This window comes from Suncus etruscus, chromosome 15, assembly GCF_024139225.1.
Source record: "Suncus etruscus isolate mSunEtr1 chromosome 15, mSunEtr1.pri.cur, whole genome shotgun sequence".
In the NCBI taxonomy this organism is placed as follows: Eukaryota; Metazoa; Chordata; class Mammalia; order Eulipotyphla; family Soricidae; genus Suncus; species Suncus etruscus.
This window is the reverse complement of record NC_064862.1, coordinates 41,222,389-41,245,700: the sequence shown is the minus strand read 5'-3', so window position 1 is coordinate 41,245,700 and position 23,312 is coordinate 41,222,389. Positions and strand designations below refer to the sequence as shown.

Below are 23,312 nucleotides of genomic sequence, written 5' to 3'. Positions count from 1 at the left end.
TCAATCAAACAAAATCCTTTTAGTATCTTCAATGCCCAAATCTTCTCTGAATAATAAAACCATTTCACAAATAGAGGGGAGAGAGAGAGAGAGAGAGAGAGAGAGAGAGAGAGAGAGAGAGAGAGAGAGAGAGAGAGAGAGAGAGAGAGAGAGAGAATTTCTGTCCTCTAGCCTCTAAGTCACACATATTCCTGCTAGGATCTTTTTTTTTTTTTTTGGTTTTTGGTTTTTGGGCCACACCCGGTGACGCTCAGGGGTTACTCCTGGCTATGCGCTCAGAAGTCCCTCCTGGCTTGGGGGACCATATGGGACACCGGGGGATCGAACCGCGGTCCGTCCAAGGCTAGCACAGGCAAGGCAGGCACCTTACCTCTAGCGCCACTGCCCGGCCCCAACCTGCTAGGATCTTTTGGGGGGTAGAGGAGAACCTGCGGCCACTCCCTGAGATCTCCCTGAGATATTTGGTGTGCTGGTGCATGTCCAATGGTTCAGTGCATGGCCATTGGTGCTCAGGGGCAGCAGGGATGATGGTAGAACTGGGTGTGGGGGAAACTCAATGGCAGGGATTGAATTCAAGGCATCACACATGATACTCTGTGCTTGAGATAGCTCCCTTGCCCCCACCCTCTCAGTTTTTGCAGCTTCTAAAATTTTATAGCAATTCTGGTTTTCAGTCGAGTCAATTCATTGAACCCAACAAAAATATATGATTTTTGTCCTCAAAATAACCAGAATATGTAACAAATTGTACATTTGTTGGGAGCATGGGATGGAGAGAAAGGGGGAATAGAGAGCCTCTCAGTTCTTTTCTGCCTCTATGCTGTACAATTTTTAAGTAACTCAACCTTTCTGAGCTTCAGTTTTCTAATCTGTAATAATGAAAAGAATCAGATGTCTCTACAGTACCTTTTAGAGACAGTATATACTTCTATCTTATATAGCACTGTGGCCAGTATTTTATTTTTAAATAGTTCTGATTTTTTAAAATAATGTTTCTTTATGGGGCCACATCTGGTAGTTCTCAGGGACTATCTCCAGGTGGTGCTTTAGGGAACCATATGGGGTATCAGCAATCAAACTAGGATCACCCATGTACAAGAGTTGGCCACATGCAAGATAAATGCCTTCTTTGCTGTACTAAGTTTTTTTTTTCCTGTTTTGTTTGTTTGTTTGGGGGTCACATCTGGTGGCGCTCAAGGGTTCCTTCTGGTTCGTGGTCAGAAATCTCTCCTGACAGGGCTCCTGACAGGCTCCAGGGACCATATGGGATGCCAGGAATTGAACCCAGGTCTGTCCTGGATCAGTCGCATGCAAGGCAAATGCTCTACCATTGTGCTATCTCTCTGCAGCACCAGAGTTATTTTTTAACAGCATAACCTTACTTGTTCAAAGTTGTCTTGCTTAATTGTGACTGTTTCCTTCCCTCCTCCTCCTCTTTTCTCCCCCCCCCTTTTTTTTTTTTGGTTTCTGGGCCACAACTGGTGGCACTTGGGTTAGTCCTGGCTCTATGCTCAGAAATCACTCCTGGCAGGCTCGGGGGACCAAATGGAATGCAGGGGATTGAACCCGGGTCGACCACGTGCAAAGCTCCAGATCTTCCTTTTTTCCTTCTCCCTCCCTCCCTCCCTTCCTCTCTCTCCCTCTCTCCCTCCTTCCCTCCCTTCCTCCCTCCCTCCCTAAGCACTTTACCTGCCATACCACATGCAAGGCAAGTGTCACACACCCATACCAGCCTCTTTTTTCTTTCTTTTACTTTTGTAGTGCTAGGGATCAAACCCAGGGCCTCACACAGGCAGACAAATGCTCTATTGCTGAGTTTAGAGTTACATCACCAGCCATATAGGATTACTCTTTTTTGATCTAGACGTTTGTCAACATTCATGGAGTGGCTTCAAAGAAAGTGATTTCCTGAAAACAACTTCAAGGGGGAACTTCACTGAGGGCTGTGGCGATCAACTTGTGCATCTGGCCAAGATATTGGAGGAGGCTCAGAAAGTGGGGTTTTGGGAGACAGCCTTGTGAAGGAGAGACTGGATTGATCTGTTTCTCTCACATCCCATATTTACAACACCCTAACAACTAAGGATGGTCTTGCTGGGTCCAAGGCTTTTGGCACCTTTAGGGTGATAAAGTACCTGATGTCATAACTTTTCTTTCAAGTAAAAGAATCTGTTCTTAGATGGCTTTTTTAGGGGCTGAAGTGATAACACAGCTGTAGGACCTGTGCCTTGCATGCAACCAGCCCAGGACAGACCTGAATTCGACCCCTGGTATCCCCTACGCTACGGCCTCCTGAGCCTGCCAGGAGCGATTTCTGAGCACAAAGCCAGGGTTAACCACTGAGCACTGCTGGATGTGGCCCCCAACCCCCTCCAAAAGAAACCAACAAGATGGCCCTTTTAGTTGTTGGTGCTGTTTTATGATCACAGATGTTTTTTCTCTGGATCGTGGGACTCCAGAAAGAACTCATGCAAAAAGAACAGGCAATGAAGCTTATAGTCAGGTAAGTAATCAGCACCTGTTTAAATGTGTTGACCCAAATATTTCCATTCATTCATTTCCTACGTACAGTCAAATTATTGAAAAAAGAAAACCACCACAGCATTGGGTACTGTAAAGGATAGTCTATGAAACTGTAAGTCTTACAAGCAAAGAGAAAATTAAGGTCCTGAAGCAGTAATACAGCTGGTAGGGTGTTAGCCTTGCATGCAGCCAACCTAAGTTCAATTACTGACATCCCATATGGTTCCCCCCAAGTCTGCCAGAAGTAATTTTTGAACTAAGAACCAGAGTAATCTCTGAGCACCGCTGGATGTGGCCTAAAAACCAAAAATAAAGACAAAACAAAAAAAAAAACAAAAACAAAACCTCAAAACCACCAACTCAGAAACCAAAAAAAAAAAGGGGGGGGCGAAAAGATAGCACAGTGGTAGGGCATTTGCCTTGCACAGGACCAACCCCGGAGGACCCTGGTTCAATGCCTGGCATCGCATATGGTCCCCTGAGCCTGCCAGGAGCAAGTTCTGAGCACAGAGCCAGAAGTAACCTGAGCGTTGCTGGGTGTGACCTCCCCAAAAACAACTACAACAACAATAGCAACAAAAATAACCACTGGAAAAAGAATTAAAGGTTGCAGATATATGGCTCAATGGCAGAGAGAATTAAGCGGGGGCAGAGATTTATGTTGTATTAAACAATATAAAATAAATTTGTTTGTACCTGCAAGAAGGCTGGCTAGGAAACTGGGTAGGAAACTGGAAACTGGTAGAGGGAAGGTCACACTGGTGGTGCAATTTGTGTTTGAATATGTATTGCCTGAAACAAATGTATTATGAACAACTTGGTAAATCACAGTGTTATAATAAAAAAACATTTTTCAAAAGGAGGGGCGGCAGAGATGTGGTTAGGTGACAGAATGCATGCCTTGCATGTATGAGGCCCTGGGTTAAATTTCCCATTAGTACTAAAATAACAAAAAAGAAAAAAAAAAAAGAAAAGTTTCCATGTTAGCCAGGAATTCCCTCATTTCAATAGCATACAGATTTCCTTCGTTCCTGTTTAATTAAAGTGTTTTTGACAATGCTTGAAGTTTGCGATGTGTTCTGAAATAAACATTTTAATGAGCCTCTGACATTAAAGAGGATGTCCTGACACTGCCTACTATACAGGAAGTAATTAAGCTAAACCTGCTGTTCAAGTTGAATAAGGAAGTTTTCTTAATCAGCTCGTTTGATTTTTATGGTTAAAACTTATCTTCGACGCATCTAAAACGGGTCACAGACATTGCCAAGTCTCAGAAAACACCTGCCATATTTGGACCATGAAGCAGATGATTTGCTTTCAAAGAAGGCATTTTATTCTGAGTGTAGATTGAAAAGTCCCTTTCTGTTTCAGTTTCTTCATCGAGTCTAAGTCAGTTTTATCTAAAGTCCTCTGTTTGGAAATGCTCAAAGCAAGCCGAAGATAACAGATGTTGAAAAGAATCGGCAGCTTGGGAACAACTGTGGAATTTTACCATTACATTTCAGAGTAAAAGAGGTGATTAAAACAGCCCAAGTTAGCACATAATCCCGTTAGTTGCACTATAATTACAAGCTTCAATGATGGGAGAAAATGTTGCAATTACTCTAGTCACATTCTAAGACAAGATGACATAATTACTATTCTGGCTGAGACACCCACTGCCTTTATCCTTTGCACCTAAAGGAGAAAGACTCACACCTATTTCTCAGCAACCCTCATCTATTTAACAATAAGACATGGAATCAGTTACACACATTTTTGATAGCTCTGTTGGTCCCTTTCTCCACAACGAGATTCTAGTGGAGAGGACAGGTTGCATTCCTCACAGAGATGGTTTCCATTCCAAGGTTGGATTTGCCCACACTCTATCACTCAGTGGCTAGATTATTTCCTGTGGAACTCTCAGGAGGTTAAGCACTGAGGTCTGTGTCTCGCTCTGGAGGTGTTCCAGTATTAGGGTGCATTCCAGTAATTGTTCTTTCTTTTCTTGTCATATTGTCAACACACAGTTCTTCAGAGCAAATCCAAGACTAGATACTTCCATGAGATGCTTTGAAATCTCCAGTTAATAGTAAATGGAAAGTGGGCTTCTGGGAGATTATCTGCACATGAGCTGGAATTAAGGCTATTATCAAAGAACTATGAGAAATGAGGGAGGGGGGTCCTCTCCCTACTGTCTCTACCTATGGCCACAGGAGGAAATCTCCTCAGCACCTTACAAACTGGCACACAAACCTGGTGGTTCCTGGTCCCTAGATCTGTAAAAAAAAAAAAAAAATGAACTGCTTTTGTTTAAGTCATGTATTTTATGTTTAAGTGGTTTATACAATAGAAACTCATAAGGTCATAGCAACATGAGCTGCCAGTAAATTCAAGCAATACACATCACTTGGAGCAGTTTTCAGTGATTGGCTAAAGGCTCCTAAGAGGGAGAGCCTTGGACTCATCAGAGCCAACTGATGAGTCTCTTGTTTCCAAATTGTTGGTGCCACATCTGATGGCGCTCAGGATTTACTCCTGGTTCTGCTGAGTTCTCACTCTTGACAGTGCTTGGAGGACTGAAACTGGATAGTCAAAGGCAAACACCTTAACTTCTATACACTCTCTCTTGTCCCACCTGGTGAGTTCTTAGGCCTCAGATGGCATTTAATTGAGAGAGGACAAATTTACACATGGGAAATTCAGAGGTGATGGGAGGTTTGTCTGATTAAATGGATAAGATAAGATATAGGTAATAACATAAGAGCCCAACTACAATCATGTTTGTAATCATGGTGCTTAAATAAAGATATTATTTAGAAAAAAAAAGTTTACTACTTGTATATGATGATCAAAACTAGTCAGTCAAATAAGAGATTTCTGAGATTTAGAAGGAAAACATGACAAGCAGATTTCAGTTCTGGAGAGAGCCTAGAAGGCCCACAGCTTCTCTCAGGCAGCAAATTTCAGAATCTCTGTCCCTGACTGGGCCACACTTTGCTCCCAAGCTGTGCCAGGCCTCAACACCCCATGTCTATTCCTGTAAAGGAGAAAGAACAGCAATTGTTTGCAGCTAAACAATACAATGGAAGCTGTGGCACATACAGCCTACTGTTGCATTATTCATTTAGCTACTCTCTGGTAGGACATCAGAAAGGATGTCTGAGAAACAGCCATGAAGAATGTTCTCAGAAATGGTCAGGCTATTAGATTTGCTATTAGAGTGACCCTAACCGCAGCCCCACCTGGAAGCCCAAGAGCTCCCTTTTCTTTTTTCAAGTGCACCTTTTATCTTGTTTATCATCTATGTTCTTTGATTTAATTCTAAGATTCTTCCTCCTTTTATCGGCTGTAGAATGACTCATTACTATCCACTTTTCTTTGACTATTTATAATTTGATTTGATTTTACTTGATTACAGAAAATTATCTGATTCACTTAGTTTCTAAAGCTCTGGTGGAGATAGTGATGTTTCTGGTAGAAAGTGAAAGAATGAAAGGAAGGGTTAAATCTAAATTCTGAAATGGCAGAAGTTGAAGTGTGAGAGAGGACTACTCCAGAGATCAGAGTAGACTTTAAAAAAATGTAGAAGCATTACATTGGGCTTAGATGACATGTTTTGGCTAGTTTGTATGATGTAATTGATGTTTATTTTTCACTTAGAAATATTCTTTTGTCCATATATCACTGCATCCTCTCTTTGGACATCTCTAAATCATTTGAATGACTCTAAGATAATGATCTTCCTGATCTTGTTATTTTTTTAGTTTTCCACAAATAACAACATAATATTGGAGCTTTGTTCTGTTTTAAGAACCTCTGGTTGTGGTGATGAAAGGACTGGGAATGCAGCTCTGATTAAAAATATGCTTCATGGGACTGGAGAGATAGCACAGAGGTAGGGCGTTTGCCTTGCAAGTGCCGAGCCAGGACCAACGGTGGTTCAAATCCCGGTATCCCGTGTGGTCCCCCGTGCCTGCTAGGAGCGATTTCTGAGCAGAGAGCCAGGAGTAACCCCTGAGCACCACTGGGTGTGACCCAAAAACAAAATAAACAAAACAACTATATATATATATATATGTTTCATGTGTGGGACCCTCAGTTTGATTCCTGGTATCAGAATCAATAAAGTCTAAGACCAAAATGGCCATTTTTTCTTTTGTCTTTGTTGTGTGTGTTTATGAATGTGAGTATGTTTATGTGTGTGAATATGTATGTGTGTGTGTGTGTGTGTGTGTGTGTGTGTGTGTGTGTGTATAAAACACTTGCCAGGGCTTAGGAGCTACTGCTAGAACATTGCTCAGTCCTTAGGGAACCATATGGTTGTGAGGACTGCGTCCCAGTCTGCTGCAAGCAAAGCAGGCACTCAACCCATGTGCTTTTTCTCTGAATCCATAAAAAACATATTTTTTAAAAATATGTCTTGGTCTCAGAAACTGACATTGTGGTGTTTTGTTTTCGTTTTTGGGCCACACCTCGTGGCACTCAGATGTTACTCCTGTTTCTGTGCTCAGAAATTGCTTCTGGCAGGTTTGAGGGATCATATGGATGCTGGAGATTGAACCTGGGTTGGTCCCAGGTTGACCGCATACAAAACAAATGCCCTATCTGCTATGCTATCACTCTGGCCCCTAACTATTGTGGGTTTTTTTTGGAAAAAAAACCCCATAAACCACCCAGTTTGTTCTTTAAGAAGTGGTGCTATGATCTTTTTTTTGTTTTTTGTTTTTGTTTTTGGGCCATATCCGGCGGTGCTCAGAGGTTACTCCTGGCTGTCTGCTCAGAAATAGCTCCTGGCAGGCTTGGGGGACCATATGGGACACCAGGATTCGAACCAACCACCTTTGGTCCTGGATCGGCTGCTTGCAAGGCAAACACCACTGTGCTATCTCTCTGGGCCCAGTACTATGATCTTTATGAAGTGTTGGTGATAGGAAAAGAGCCTAAGCCTAATATGGGCAAGACCCTGGGTTCAATTCCTGGCAATTCATGCTATCCAAGCACTGAACACTGAGAACCACTCAGTGACTCCTAGTTAAGTTGAAAAAAGCTAGAAAAATTTAAGGGTATGACAATCCAAAGACATCTCTTCTAGAATTATGAGAAAAACACAGTGGTTCAAACAAATATGAAGCAAACATCCAAAAGTTGATCTGTAAAGAAAACCAGAAAGGGCATGGATATCTCCATGGTTTGGATATCACCAAAGGTTGGAGGCCACATGTTGGATCCCTGTTACCACACCATGTGAAACTGTTCGCACCTGAGCACTGACTCACTGTCAGCTAATTATCACTTGTAGTAACTGGGCCCTAAGTACTTTTGCAGAGCCACCAATGGACCAAACAACATCATCGTCATGAACAACAACAACAACAACAGGACAATAGATGATCTTTGGAGCGAGAACTCAAAACTAATTTCTCTTCAGTGATACAAATCCTGGCTATTTGGGTTACCCCCAGTAACCTTAAGAGTAAGAAGGCTGGGGCACAAAAGGGGATCCCAGGAAAGATCTGAGAGTGGAACTTACTTATTAGGGAATGGGAGCAGGTCACACCTGGCAGTGCTCAAAAGACCCTATGTGGTGTTGAGGAGTAAACTAGGGTCAGTGTGTGCAAAGCAAGTGTCTCACCTAATCTACTATCTCCCTGGCCCTTAGAGATGAAAATTTGGGTGCTTTGACATGCTTATATAGAAAGATTTGAGTCCAGTGTTGAGCAGATATTAGAAGATGCAACCTTCTTCCTTTGGGAGGGGTTAGGGAGAGGATCTTAAGCAGTGCTTAGGGGCCCAGAAGACAAAATGCCACAGATTATTTTTTATAGACATAAATTCCCCTAACAAAGATGACTCAGGTGTGCTAATGCTATTTGATTTTAACAGTTCTCTAGAGACTATAGCTGACTTTGGAGGAAATTTTGTCTTGAAAAAACTTTTGTTTGTGGGTTGTTGTTTGGGATCACACCCTGCAGTGCTCAGGGGACCCTTTGAGATGCCAGGGATCAACTTTGAGTCAACTGTGTGCAAAGCAAGTCCATACTCATTGTCTCATTTCTCCAGCCCCTTCGAAGAAAGTTTTAATTAGAAAGGTATTATAATAGTGGTAGTACCCACCTAAACAGTAACACTTCAATCATTGAAGCCTTGATTTAATTTCTCTTTACCTGGAAAAATTCAGCACCAAAATAACTTTATTTCTCTTTATCTTCTATAGGTGATGCCCTTGCTGTTTTAAACAGAAAAGAATGTTCTGCCTTTTGGACATCTCTAAAAGACTTTGAGCATTTTATAATTATTGTCTCAGAACTTACATTCAAAGTTTTGTCCAGGGAATAGTATTGGGCTATTGAGAAAATCTTCATCAGGTAGATTTGCATCTCTTTCAGATAAGTTTGTTTTTTTCCTAAAAGCTATTTCTTAGTCAGACATTAGGAAGTTAGTTATCTGTATTAGCTCCTAAAATAAAACCTGTTACCTGAGAAATTAGGAAAAACCGGCTCCTTGCAAATCCCTAATCAGTATTGAAACCTAGGACTAGCAGGAACTGCTTTAAGATGTTAAAAATTTATCTTCTCTTCTTTTTTTTTTTTTGGATCACACCCGGCAGTGCTCAGGGGTTACACCTGGCTCTACGCTCAGAAATTGCTTCTGGCAGGCTCTGGGACCATATAGGATGCCGGAATCTAAATCACCATCCTTCTGCATGCAAGACAAACACCCTACCTCCATGCCATCTCTCTGGCCTCTATCTTCTCTTCTTTTTTTTTTTTTTTTTTTGGTGGTTTTTGGGTCACACCCGGCAGTGCTCAGGGGTTATTCCTGGCTCCATGCTCAGAAATTGCTCCTGGCAGGCATGGGGGACCATATGGGACGCCGGGATTCGAACCGATGACCTTCTGCATGAAAGGCAAACGCCTTACCTCCATGCTATCTCTCCGGCCCTATCTTCTCTTCTTAACTCTGGATTCTTACTTGAAATGTATCTACTCATCAGGAGCCATGTGAATTGTTTTGTTTTTCTGTTTACAAGAGAGTTATATTGTAATTTAACATAAGAGAGCTACTAATCCCTCATTTATACTCCTTATTCTTCACATTAAATTCAGAAACACTGTTTTCTCCCACATAGAATTGTGTGGTCTCTCATTTTCTTCATACACCACTCATGCATCCATTTTCCTGAGAGAATTCAAAAAAGTTCTCTAATGCAACCGAACCAAAGTTAGCCTGTGGCACTAGTGAGATTGGAAGACCATATGGGATTCTGGGGATCAAGCCTTGGTTCAGACACAGGAATCACTCCTGTAGGCTTTGGAGGACCATGTGGAATGCCAGAGATTGAACCTAGGTTGGCTACAGAGAAGCAAATGCCCTAATTCCCTGTCCCAACAATCTCCTCTGCCCCCCATTCTAACAAAAACTTTTTTTCCATGTATGTCCAAATAAGATGGAGAAAAGTCCAGGGGTCCTCAATTTTTTTTTTAAATAGGAGGCCAGTCACTGTCTGTCAGACTGTTGGAAGTACGGACTATAGTTAAAAGAAAAATAACTATGAACAAATTCCTATGCATAGTGCATATGTCTTTTTTGAAGTAAAAAATAAAACAAAATGGGAACAAATACAATATTTAAAAATAAAGAACAAGTAAAGTTAAATTAACAAACTAACCAGTATTTCAATGGGAACTATGGGAATGCTTTTGGTGGGCCATACTTTGATGATCCCTTCCTGAGACTGAGAGGAGGAACAGAGATACAGAGAGAAAGTGGGGAATCAGAGAATGCAGCACACATCCCACACATACACACTGAGGGCCCAGAATGAGTTGGCTGCTAAGCAGGACAGACAGCAGTGGTAAAAACACCTGGCAAGCCAGATAAATGTCCTTGGTGGGCTGCATGTAGTCCATGGACCATAATTTGAGGACCCCTGCCATAGACAATGGAGAGTTGGTGGGCTGTAATTTGGGAAGAGGGATGAGTGGGAAGAGAAATTGGATATATATTAAATGAGTGAAGGGAAGAAGTGTGGAGGGTACCTAGACTGTTGGGAGTCTTTGAGTCAAACAAATGTGGTCTGAGGGACCCAAGCAATAGCACAGTGGGTAGGACTGGATGTTTGCCTTGCTGACCCAGTCCCCAGCATCCCAAATGGTCCTTTAAGCCTACCAAGAGTGATTTCTGAGTGCAGAACTAGAAATAACCCTATTGAGTGCCACTGGGTGTGGCCCCCAAACAAAAATCAACCAACCAAATAAACAAAAAAACAAATGTGGGTCTGGCTGTCAGCTCCATAGTATACATTCTCTCTGTGTGTCCCCTACAAAAATCTAGAATGAAGTCTGCAAAGGGAGGCACTGGAGTTTTTATAAAAATGATGTTTGGAAGAGATAAACAGGATTTTGAGTTAAGAGTAGATATTTGGATTCCATATCCATTCTGATGCTGATCCTCTGCATCCACACAATGATTTTTTTTTCTTACTTTAGTAACCCAAACAATTACTCACTGCAGCAGTTTCACCTGCGCTCACCATTAGTTCTTATGAGGTACAAATACTCTCCTTTCATCTCTGCCTTCCTTCTAGACATTCTTCCAAGCCTGGAGAACTAGGTGGCGGGGCCTCCACACTGGCTGCAAAACTTGTATCTCCTGCCCAATTCCAGGTTCATACCCATCTCCTGCCCTTACCTGAGATGCCTTCTAGGTCCCATCTATCTTTTCTACCTGGGAGCAAGTCTGGGGATTAATAATTACAAGGATTTCTTTCTTGGAGCAGCCAGCAGCTTCACCTCCAACCTGCTGTCCCCGATCCTTGGGGAAAGGCCCCACACACTGCTCGTCTCCATCTACTCTACACTCAGCTTGCCCGTGGCTTTTGAGCTCTTAGCATTCTCACAAATCTAGCGATTCCTACAAATGACTCCTTAACAGTACTCATGTTTGTTTCCCACTGTCCTTTGCTGTCCAGGGCACTTTATTCTTCCTCTCCTGGCACTGACATCTCTCCCTTCTAGTGAGGCCTCTCTTCTCCAAGTGACTCTCTGCCTCTTTCTTTCCATACAGGTGTCCTTGATGATTGGTTTCTTTCAGCTGTTTTTATTGTCCAGCTAACAGATATCAATACCCAGTTGCTTGGTTTTGTTTTGTTTTGTTCTTTGGAGTCACATTCGGCTGTGCTTGGGGATCACTCCTGGCAGTACTTGGGGGAACATGTAGGGTGGCAGATTGGGTTGGATGTATGCAAGGTGAGTGCCTTACCTAATGCTGCACTATCATTCCAGAAACCCTTATTTGTTTGTTTGTTTATTTATTTATTTATTTATTTTGGTTTTTGGGTCACACCTGGCAACACTCAAGGCTTACTCCTGGCTCTATGCTCAGAAATTGCTCCTGGCAGGCTCAGGGGACCATATGGAATTCTGGAATTCGAACTACCAACATGCAAGATAACCGCTTTACCTCCATGCTATCTCTCCGGCCCCCAAAAACCCCTTTTAAACTTAGAATTAGATCAAGTAGATTTATCCCTGAAGTCATCTTATTCTCCTAAGTGAGGCTGTCCATGCTTTAATTGTGTGTATCACATCATGGACACAGCTATGATAAGACAAAAATGAAAACACTGAAAATAAGAATTGGTCTAAGAGCTCTGTGCATTGCTGTTTTGGGGAGGAGGAGATAAAATGGTGCAGCCACTAATGGGGAGAAGGGTGGAGCTTCCTCAAATAGTCAAATTTGATTTATAATCTAGGAGTTCCACTTGAGGATACAAACCTTAAAAACAAAAGATCAAGACAGAGATGTGAGATTTAAGTTTCTTGATATTAGGGGCCAGAAAGATAACATGGAGGTAGGGCATTTGCCTTGCATGCAGAAGGTCAATGGTTCAAATCCTGGCATCCCATTGGTCCCCCAAGCCTGCCAGGAGCGATTTCTGAGCATAGTGCCAGGAGTAACCCCTGAGCACTGCCAGGTGTGACCCAAAACCAAAAAAAAATAAAAAAGTTTCTTGATGTTAGATTTCAATGGAGTTCCACCTCTGTTAAAGAACCCCAAACTGCATTTCAGGGCCACTTGCTTGGTAGGGCTTCCTGGAGTTTCTAAGTTGCATCAGGAAATGAGGAGGCTTCATTCTGGTAGGATCTTCCAGTCTGAGGAGACCAGGGTCATCTGCAAAATGGAGCCAGTGGGAGGCGACTGGCACTGTCTTTCCTCTTCCCAAAGGTACATTTGACAAACACGGCACATGTCTCAGTGCCTCCCTCCCAACAGCGCCCACCTGTTGTCAAAGCAGCCAGTCGCCTCACCTCAGCCATTGGATGGGGCAAGAAAACTCTGAGGGAACTCATTGTTAAACCCAATTGGCATGACAACGGAGCTAAATAGGGCCGAGATAAATACAAGTCTATTCTTGGCAATTCCTCATGGAATTACTGCATACTGTGCTTTTGCATCATTTGGGTCTTGGAGCACAAACAGAACTCTGAAAGAAACCCTCACTTTGAACAGATGCCAAGGTTGGCTGGGTGCTTTGCCTTACTAGTAAGGCTCCTTTGGAGGTGGAGGAGTACTTTGAGCTGGGTTTAGGTCAGTGGTGAGACTGACAATGCCACTTACCTTTACCCTGTCCATACATGCTTCCATCTTCAGCTGCTCTACAGCCTTCCTGGCTTGGGAGATGCTTGTGGTGCTGTTATTGGACATACCCTCCTTCATCCTGTTGCCCCTGAAATAACCAAAGTTAAAAAGATTGGAAATGTTGCTTTTTCAAAGCTGATCGGGAGGAAGATGTGCTAAGGGAAGGCAGAATATTTCTTAACATTCTCCCCTCACCATTACCTCTCTATACAACCAAATCTGGGTGCACTGGGGAGTAAATCCTAGAAGAAGAGAAAACATGGCTTCCTCAGGGTAAGCATTAGGGCTCCTGTTTGGAAGCCCTGGGGAAAGGGTGTAGACAGCCCAGTGATGGCCCTGAAGGTACTGAACTACTTAGCCACCATAAATTAAAATACTGATATTGGCCTTGTACTTTGCTAGTAATGGATCCTTTCAGATGCATTTATTCATTCCTTGCCCTAGAAGCCATCATTGTGGTAGGAAAACATTGATTTTAGTTCTATAAAAAAGATAGTACAAATTCAGTGAAATCTCAAACCAATAGACAAATGTCCCACAACCAAAATGTGAGGACCCAGAATTGAAACTCTAAGCTCGTATGCTGTTATAGTTCTCCCATCTCATCCGGCCCTTTCCCAGCAAACTGCATCTTATAGATATGTGTTTACCATGAAGAACGTTGCTTTTATCATTGGCTTTAATTTGATGGCATTCCAAAAAGTTTACAGACTTGACTTTGAAAGTTTGTTTTTAAACAGCAGCAACAAATGCAGATCCATCCACATACATATCCCAACTGTATATTTAGCTTTCTAGAAAAGAAATTTTCTTCGCCTGATATATAAAATGGCACTGGGCTGAGAAAAGACCACTTTAATGCTCACTCTTCTTTAGTTACACATGCCTGGTAGACTGCAGTTACTACAGCCTCTGAGAAATGACTAGCGAGGACATAGTCATGTGAATCTGTGAGTTGGGGTCAGTTTTGCATGAGACAAATTTCAAGGGTCAGTGAGAGCCCGTTCAGGGAATGGGTCAGCCCCTCAGTGACTTTTGCATCCATTCTGCTGGTTGGGCAGCATTTTGGGTTACACAGCCCAGTATGCACAATGTTGGGGATCAGGGCATTCTCAAGGCCAATCATTGCTAAGTGTTGTGGTTGACCTTGAATGTGGACAGTGTTGAGGATTTCTGGATGTGTGGATATCAAAGGCTGTCCATGCAGTTTCCCTTTAACCACCGAGCTTCCAGCTGTTCAGAAGTGAGTGTATGGGGTGAGTATAGCACTTTAGCCAAGAGGGCTGGGGACTCTGACTGAGGCCTGGGGCTGGCCTGAGGTGTTAGTGAACAGGGGTGCTTAACTTAATGGCTTTTCTCCTTCTTGTAGTTTTCCTCCTTCCTATCTTGTTCCTGTTGTAGTGATGAACAAGATCACACATACACATTTGCATGTACACACACATACATGCTTGGCATGGGCTGTGTAGTGCATTTCTTTAGCTGTAGTGCTCATGCATTTTCTGGTGGTAGTGTTTGCCAGGGGCCTCACTTTTGGTGACAGTGCCCATGCATGTGTCAGTGTGGCTGATGATCATCAAGATCACACTCCTTCATTTGTATTCATATAGCAGTGTGGCTGGAATTGTGATGCTGGAATCATAGAGAGCAGGGATGCCAGGACCAAATTTGCCACCCTGAAGTTGAACTTTTGACCTATGCAAAGCAGGCATATGGAAGTCTGAGTTATTCTTCTCCTGTGGCCCCCATTGCTTTTCCTAAGAGGGAAGCACATGGTATGTGATGGCAGTCAGGGCACAACAACTGATGGAGGTGGCTAGATACTGTGGCGCTGTTAGAATAACCGGTCTTCATTCTATTCAGGATAATTCTTCTTTGCTGGTGCTTATCACTCAATGGATTAAAGCACCTTTGGAGTTGAGGAACCTTTTGGATTGATTCCTCATCCTACCTGTTCTCCACCCCAGGCTATGGTCTTTCACTATCCAATAAAGACCCTGGGTCTCAGGGAGAAACTGCTTGTGGTTTTGGCTTTTCACAACTGAGCTATCTGCTATCTGTTGCTGGTGTTAGTGTTAGGGCAAAAAGCTATGGTAGAATTTTCCTGGACTGTAACATTCCCTTCAACTTTGTGTGGATTATTTTCTGTGTCAGCGTTTGCTCCCAGACTCACATCTCCCCAATCCCTTGGAATTGGGCTATGAGACGTCTGCTTCACCACACTACTGCAAACATCATTCCCAGGACAGTGGGCTTGGAGGTCATTTGTGAAACAGGTTTCATAAAGGCCTTGGACTGCTATGGAGGGCTGGAGAGGGGGCCTGGTCAGTGACTGATGCTACAGGAAGAAATTGATTGTTGAGGATCTAATTACACATGAAAGATCTTGACACCACAGGTTGTAATCTGAGGCTGTCCTGAGAACCCATGAGGATACTCCCCTTTTCTTACCTGCTGAGAGGCTGCAGAGTGACAGGCCCAGGCGAAGGACAAGATGGTAGCAGCAGCTGACAGTTGTCAGATGAGCAGCTGATTCAGGCTTTTTGCTATGAGGTTCACCTGAAAGCACTGCCAAAGTGGGATCATAAGAAAAGGCAGGGGCTAAGAGTTCCCTGATATCCCCATTCTAGCACAGTGACTATATTCATAACCTGGGGGACTCATGTGTTAGAGCCCAGGAAGATGAGGAACTAAGTGGATCTATCTCAAAGCCACCCTGGGCCTCCCCACAACCCTTATGATCTCTCCCCAAACTGCCCAGCCCTGCTACACTCCTACCAAATAGAAACACAAACTATTCAGATGCTTCTATACCCCTTTCATTTTCTTTTTTAAAAAATTCTTTATTATCATTATTTTTTATTTTTTGGTGCTTAGGGCTTACTCCTGTCTCTGTGCTCAAAGACCACTCCTAGTGAGGATGCAGCGGGGACATATGTGATGCCAGGGACCAAACTCAGATCAGATGTGTACAAGGCAAAGGCTCTATTAAAATTATTAACATGTATGTCAATTGAAGGAAAAAAATGAAAAAAATTACAAAAAATAGAGTAAGTAAAAGACCACACCACCGCAAGCTGTTCCTTCTTTCTGTCTGTAACTTGTTACATGGGGTTGCTTCTGATATTCACAAGCAGTAAGATTTTACCATAGCTTCACTGTGATCTCCCTTGCAAGTGTTTTTTTTTTCAGTCTTTCTCCTATTATAAACCCTTTTTTAGATCTAAGTCATTCCTCATTTCTTTCAACTTGAAAGCTAATAGTACCCCCGATAACCATTGGGTTCTGTTCTCTGACTATTGTTATACAGGGGAACTGGATCTTGGCTGCTGGTGCTGTGGTGGCACTGTTGAGGTATAACTGTGAATGCTGGAAATAAGAAAGAGAGAGTGAGTGAGTGAGAGAGAGAGAGAGAGAAAGAGAGAGAGAGAGAGAGAAAGAGAGAGAGAGAGAGAGAAGTGTTGCTCAAGGCTTATTGCTGACTGTTCAGGGGTCACTCCTGGTGGGGGTCAGGGGACCATATGGGGTGCTGAGTATTTAACTTGGGTTCACTATATGCAAATCAAATGCCCTACCCAGTATACATCTGGTTTATTTATATGCTTTTTTATGTCACTAAATTTCTTAATTTCTTTGTCACAGCTTTGCACTTTCTTGACTAATAGAGTAGTCTAACAGTGGTATGAACAAGGTGCTGTGGAAATGTTGTTGTCTTAAAAATCATTTGAAATTTTTGCTCCAAAGGACAACAAATTCTATCATATTTGGGAAACCAAATATAACAAGGAATCAGTTGAGGCTAGGATCCCATTTGGTGAAGTCCCATTTGTCTTCTTGGGCCTAGTCTCTGGGGCCCCATATATCCTAAAGAAAGAACAGGTTCCCTGGAGAAACCCCAATGCAAATAAAACCTGAGTTATAAGCCATGCCCTAGTCTTTTTTTTAATTAATTATTTTATTTTTATAATGTCTTTATTTAAACAGCGTGATTACAAACATAATTGTAGTTGGGTTTCAGTCATACAAAGAGCACCCCCCTTCACCAGTGCAACATTCCCATCACAAATGCCCCTGATTTCCCTCCTCCCCACCCCCTGCCTGGAATCAAGACAGGCATTCTACTTCTCTCACTTATTAACATTGTCATCGTAGTTGTCAATGTAGTTCTTTTTCTTTTTTCTTTTTTATTTAAACACCGTGATTACAAACAGAACTGTAGTTAGGTTTTAGTCACAAAAAGAACACCCCCTTCACTAGTGCAACAATGCTCCCTATACACCTCCACCTACAACCCCATCTGTATTCAAGACAGGCATTCTACCTCTCTCACTCATTAACATTGTCATGGTAGTTGTTAGTGTTCTAACTGCACTCTCCGCTCCTTGAGGTGAGCTTCATATCATGAGATGGTCCTTCTGGCCCTCATCTCTGGGCATTATTATAATACTGTCTTTTATTTTTCTTAAAACCTATAGATAAGTGAGACTGTTCTGTGTGTGTGTGTGTGTGTGTGTGTCTCCCTCTGACTTATTTCACTCAGCATAATAGTTTCTATGTTCATCCATGTATAGGAAAATTGCATGACTTCATCTCTCATGACGGCTGCATAATATTCCATTGTGTATATGTACCAGTTTCTTTTGCCACTCATCTGTTGAAGGGCATCTTGGTTATTTCCAGAATCTGGCTGTTGTAAATAGTGCTACAATGAATATAGGAGGGAGGAAGGGATTTTATTATTTATTTATTTATTTATTTTTGTTTTTGGGTCACACCTGGCAGTGAGCACTCAGGGGTTACTCTTGGCTCTACACTCAGAAATTGCTCCTGGCAGGCTTGGAGGACCCTATGGGATGCCGTAATTTGAATCTCTATCCTTCTGAATTCATGGCAAACGCCCTATTCCATGGTATCTCTCCGGCCCCAAGGGTATTTTGTATTTTATTTTTGTGTTCCTAAGGTATATCCCTAAGAGTGGTATAGCTGAACCATATGGGAGCTCAATTTCCATTTTTTTGAGGAATCTCCATATTGTTTTCTATAAGGACTGGACTAGACAGCATTCTTACCAGCAGTGAATGAGAGTTCCTTTCTCCCCACATACTGGCCAACACTTATTGTTCTCATTCTTTGTGATGAGCACCAATCTCCTTGGTATGAGACGGTAAGATGGCACCTCACTGTTGTTTTAATTTGTATCTCCCTGATAATTAGTGAGGTGGAGCATTTTTCATGTGCCTTTTGCCATGCCCTAGACTTGAGTCAGCATTTCTAGTCTGAGAGTGCCTATCATATGGTTTTGACCCAATCCCCACAGGATGAAGGTGCTACAGCAAATGATGCAAGGATGCTGCTATGCTCATGCTCAATTCTATCAGGCATAAGGCCTATGGGAGGATCTTGTTTTTGACCCCAAACTTCCTAGGATTCATAACAATTATTTATTCAAGAATTCTCCTACCCTGATTTAAATTAATTAGCTTTGAACTATGTGCCACATGCTGTCACATTTTGAGTAGACTGTGAGAGTGTCCCTCCAAATAAATCACATTAGTTTCAAAAACCAAGGAGACTAAGGATCAGAGCCATATTACAGCAAGTAAAATGGTTGACTGGATTCTACCCCCAGACCCCCATAAGGTCCCCTAAGAACTACCAGGTGTGATCCTTGGGCAGAGTCAGGAGTAAGCCCTGAGCATTGCTGAGTATAGCCCCAAGGCAAAACAACAAACAAGACAAACAAACAAACCAAAAAACAAACAACATAACATGACTAAACAGGACGAAGCCCCTCATTTATCTGTAAAGTCACACAGCTGCAGCAGCAGAGAAGCTGATTTGCACATACTTAACTAAGCCAGTGCAGCAGCTGAGCCTCACAGGACCAACCATGTGTGTCTCTTGATCCTGCCAGCATGGAGGGGAATGTGATACTTGGCTCCTGACCCTCATGTCAGGGACTCAGGAGCCACCACCTGGGGCAGTATGGACTCCCTGTGTGCCATAGGGGCATACAACCTTCTGCAGCAGGAGAGTGGCAGTGTCTACTCCTGCTTGAACAGTTTCACAGGTGAAATGCTTTGGTAGTCCTGCATAGGGTCTCTTTACATTTTGGGTCTGAGATATTCAGTTTGCACGTTGACTCCCTGATAGCATTTGCCTGATCTAATTGTATCTAATCACAGGGACACTATGCAAGCAGGGGGCACAGGGTGTTCAGAATGAACCAACTGGGATCTAGGTGGCTTTTTGTCCTTCTTTCAATACTGCTTTATCCTTGCAAATAGAGTCTAAATATTTTAATGAACAGAAAAGCATTAAAATAAAATAGTATAAGATGTTTTAAAAATATGTTGCTGGGTTAGACTGGTCTTGGCTGACAGCTCCAGAGCCTTCTCAGAATGAGCAGGCAGATCCCCCCTTTTCTACCTGAAGGCACAGCAGCCCACAGTCACACCTACACCCTCTGACACAGAAATGGCCCAACTCCACAACTGAACCTCATCAAACTGCCAAACCACCAAATTATTCCGTATTTATAGCTCCTGGAATATGCAACACCTCCAAATTTCACAGTACTACCTAACCAGAAGGATCACAACAAATGTGATAGGAAAGTTGCATAGAAGACCACCAAGATCAGAAAGTCTAAAATAAGACAATACACTCACTAACACCAACCAGCATAGTAAATCCTCAGAAAATACTTCAGTAATACCACTGTGAGATAGAACAATTATCACAATTCAACTCTTGCTGATAATTCAACTTGCCTTTGTGTTGTAACAAACAATATGAAATAAATTTGTGTCTGCAAAGGTCAGTCTAGTGTGGTGGGTGGAAAACTGGGGACATTGGTGTAGAAAAGGTCATATTGGTAATGGGATTGTGTTTAATTGAACATTTAATGCCTGGAACAAATGTTGGTAAATCATAGTGTTATAGCAAAAAAAAATTTTTTTTAAAGTTGTTGGGACCAGAGAGAGGGCTCTTGCTTTTCAAATAGCCAAGGTGAATAAGGTAAGTACACAGATGCATTAAGGGTATGAATTAGAGGTAAACAAAATATGTGCAGACATGTTAAAAAGCACTAAGGCCAGTCAAAACATTCAACACAAAAACTGAGCTCTGACAGTGAGTGAATGGTGGCTCATTGAGAAGTCTCAAGAAAGAGTAAAGAATGACAAGGGTGAGATTGAACCTGAGTGTTGGGGTGCTGTGGAAGAGATAGCCCCAGGAGAACATGTACTACATTCCATGCTGAAGGAGAGAAAGAGAGGTCTGCAGAGGTGTGTAATGAATTCCAGGGGTAAGCTGAATTTTCTGTGTCTTTAAGATACTGGGGAAAAAGGACAAAGAAGGGGCCGGAGAGGTGGTGCAAGAGGTGTCTGCCTTGCAAGTGCTAGCCAAGGAAGGACCGCGGTTTGATCCCCCAGCGTCCCATATGGTCTCCTCAAGCCAGGAGCAATATCTGAGCGCTTAGCCAGGAGTAACCCCTGAGCATCAAATGGGTGTGGCAAAAACAAACAAACAAACAAACAAACAAAGACAAAGAAAATACACACACACACACACAACAAGTGGCAACAGCTGGTTTACATAAAAGGGACACTCAGCAGTAAGTTTGAGAGGAAGATGAAGACTTTGCAATGCAGGACCTGCAGGAGGCAGTAGAAGTCTAAGCCATGGAAAGATTCATGGAACATGGAGGAAAATATAAGGGACGGAGCCCAGAGCCTGGCTACTCCAGTGTAGGGGCACTGATCAGGCAGAGGAAGCAGTTCCTTTGCTCACCTTTAGCTGGACACTTTGCTCTTCTGTAAGGCCCTTTCAGGTTTGTTTGTAAGAATGAAAACTAAAAAAAAAAAAGAATGAAAACTCCAGGGCCAGTAAAACCAATTATTCTTTGCATATCAAATGGCACAAAATTGCAAAGGTTGTCTGAGTCTTCCTAGAGTAGAATGTCAGGGGACATAAAAGTGGCAGCTGAGCTGAGCTACCATGCTCTCATGCATGTGTCTGAGAATCAGGGGGAACCCCAACACTAAAGAAACCATGGCACCTGCCTTTGGAAAACAGAGTCTGCAGGGCTGGAGCCATAGCAGAGTAGATAAGGCACTTGCCTTGCATGCAGCTGATCTGAGATCAATCCTCTACATCAGATATGTTCTCTGAACCTCACCAGGAGTAATCCTTGAGCACAGAGCCAGAAGTAAGTCTGAGCATCACTGCTGATGACCCAAAACTAAACAACAACAACAAAAAGATTTAGAAACAAATTAAAATATATAAAACCACTGTGCAGAGCTAACCATGCAGATAGAACAGTCTGCGACTCATCAGAACGAGACACTTAACAGGCCATCATACAACATGTTACCAGTAACCCCAGCAGAAGGCTAGTGGGTCCCTTGCCTGGTAAGAATAAGTTCATGCCACGCCATCCAGTTGCCCTGTCCAGCTGGGCACCTTTACAGCTCATTGGCTGCTTTTCAATCACCAAGAAAATTCAGCTTGCTAGGGCATGAGTGTGGACCAAACCAGAGTGTGTTGCAAATCTGAGTGTGTTGCCTCCCCTCAAGATTTCTTCTGCCCACAGGAACCAGTTTTCATTCCCTGAGGTAGTCCATATACTCTGATGTGGATTTCCAGTACTCTCGTTCAGCTGGGCCCTGCAGTCTTGGCAGACAGATCCAGGTGTTCAGTTAAGAAAAGGTGATTCCGGGCCCGGAGAGATAGCACAGCGGCATTTGCCTTGCAAGCAGCCAATCCAGGACCTAAGGTGGTTGATTTGAATCCCGGTGTCCCATATGGTCCCCCGTGCCTGCCAGGAGCTATTTCTGAGCAGACAGCCAGGAGTAATCCTTGAGCACTGCTGGGTGTGGCCCCCCCCCCAAAAAAAGTGATTCCACTTCTTGGGACCAGCTAAGGGAAGTTTGTTGTTTGTTTGTTTGTTTTTGGACCACACCCAGTGGTGCTCAGGGGTTACTCCTTGCTCTCTACTCAGAAATCACTCCTGGCAGGCTCAGGGGACCCTATGGGATGCCGGGGATCAAACCTGGGTCGGCCGCCTGCAAGGCAAACACCCTACAGGCTGTGCTATTGCTCTGGCCCAAACTATGGGAAAGGAATCCCTCTATCTATTCCAAAGACTCTAACTGCTGAAAATTGCCTCTTGGCATTATCACTTGTTTTAAAACACAAATCTTATATTTAACTGTTTGAATTAATGAAAATGTGTTAAAATTAATATAACAAAATCAACCATCTTATTTGTTTTCTAAAAGTGCTTTCAAGGTTTAAACTCCTGAGCACACTTTTCTTGGAGCAGACAGAAACCCGTTGTGCTCAGGGATCATACTGGGTGGTGCTTAGGAGACCATATATCATGCTGGGAAAGCAAACCTACATTTGTCCCATGTAAGGCAAGTGCCATATCCACTGAATTACCTCTCTGAATCCAAACTAACCATTTTATAGCAAGCAATTTAGTGATGTTTATTTAGAACATTCATGGTGCTGAGGTACCACTCTGTCTGTATAATTACATCTCCATTATTTCCATTATTAAACCTCTGGGGGACTGGAGAATAGTGGGAAATAGCTTGCTCTGCAGTTGGCCAACCCCCATCACTTCAGAATCCTCTGAGCACTGCCAGGGTTCATTCCTGAATACAGCTAGCCCAAAGCTCTGTTACCCAGCTCTCCCCCGCAAATCCCTTAAAAGTGTACCTATTAAGGTATTAAGAAATTCTGGCCATTTTACCCGCTTAATTTTTATTATAACACCACGATTTACCAAGTATAATGACTATACCAATATAGTCATTCCAGGCATTAAATGTTCTAACACTAATCCCATCACCAATGTGACCTTCCCTTCATCAGTGTCCCCAGTCTCCCACTCACCACTCCAAGCAGGCACAAATAAATTTGCTTTTGACAACACAAACACAAATGGAATGATCAAAACTAGGATCAACATGGTCAGTTTGAAATGATTGTTGTATTTCTCCATGGTGTTACTAAAGTTAGTATCTAAGGATTTACTGGGCTGCGTGGTTGGTGCTAATTGAACCTTCTGTGCTAACTGAGGTTGGTAGATTCCTAGGTAAATTTTCCATAAAATTTTCTGTAATACTACTGGGCTGGCACTACTATAAAAT

General features: G+C 42.8%; 1 protein-coding gene across 1 annotated transcript in view; it reads right to left on the bottom strand.

The window, feature by feature from the left end:
* GNG4 (G protein subunit gamma 4) overlaps nt 1-23,312 on the bottom strand; it is a 75,801-nt gene that overhangs the window by 3,365 nt on the left and 49,124 nt on the right. Inside the window, exons 2-3 of the mRNA XM_049789032.1 lie at nt 15,598-15,714; nt 13,126-13,234 (exon numbers count right to left, since the gene is read on the bottom strand). Coding sequence (XP_049644989.1) covers nt 13,126-13,224 — 99 coding nt within the window. The 5' untranslated portion in view covers nt 13,225-13,234; nt 15,598-15,714. The remainder of the gene's footprint in view (nt 1-13,125; nt 13,235-15,597; nt 15,715-23,312) is intronic.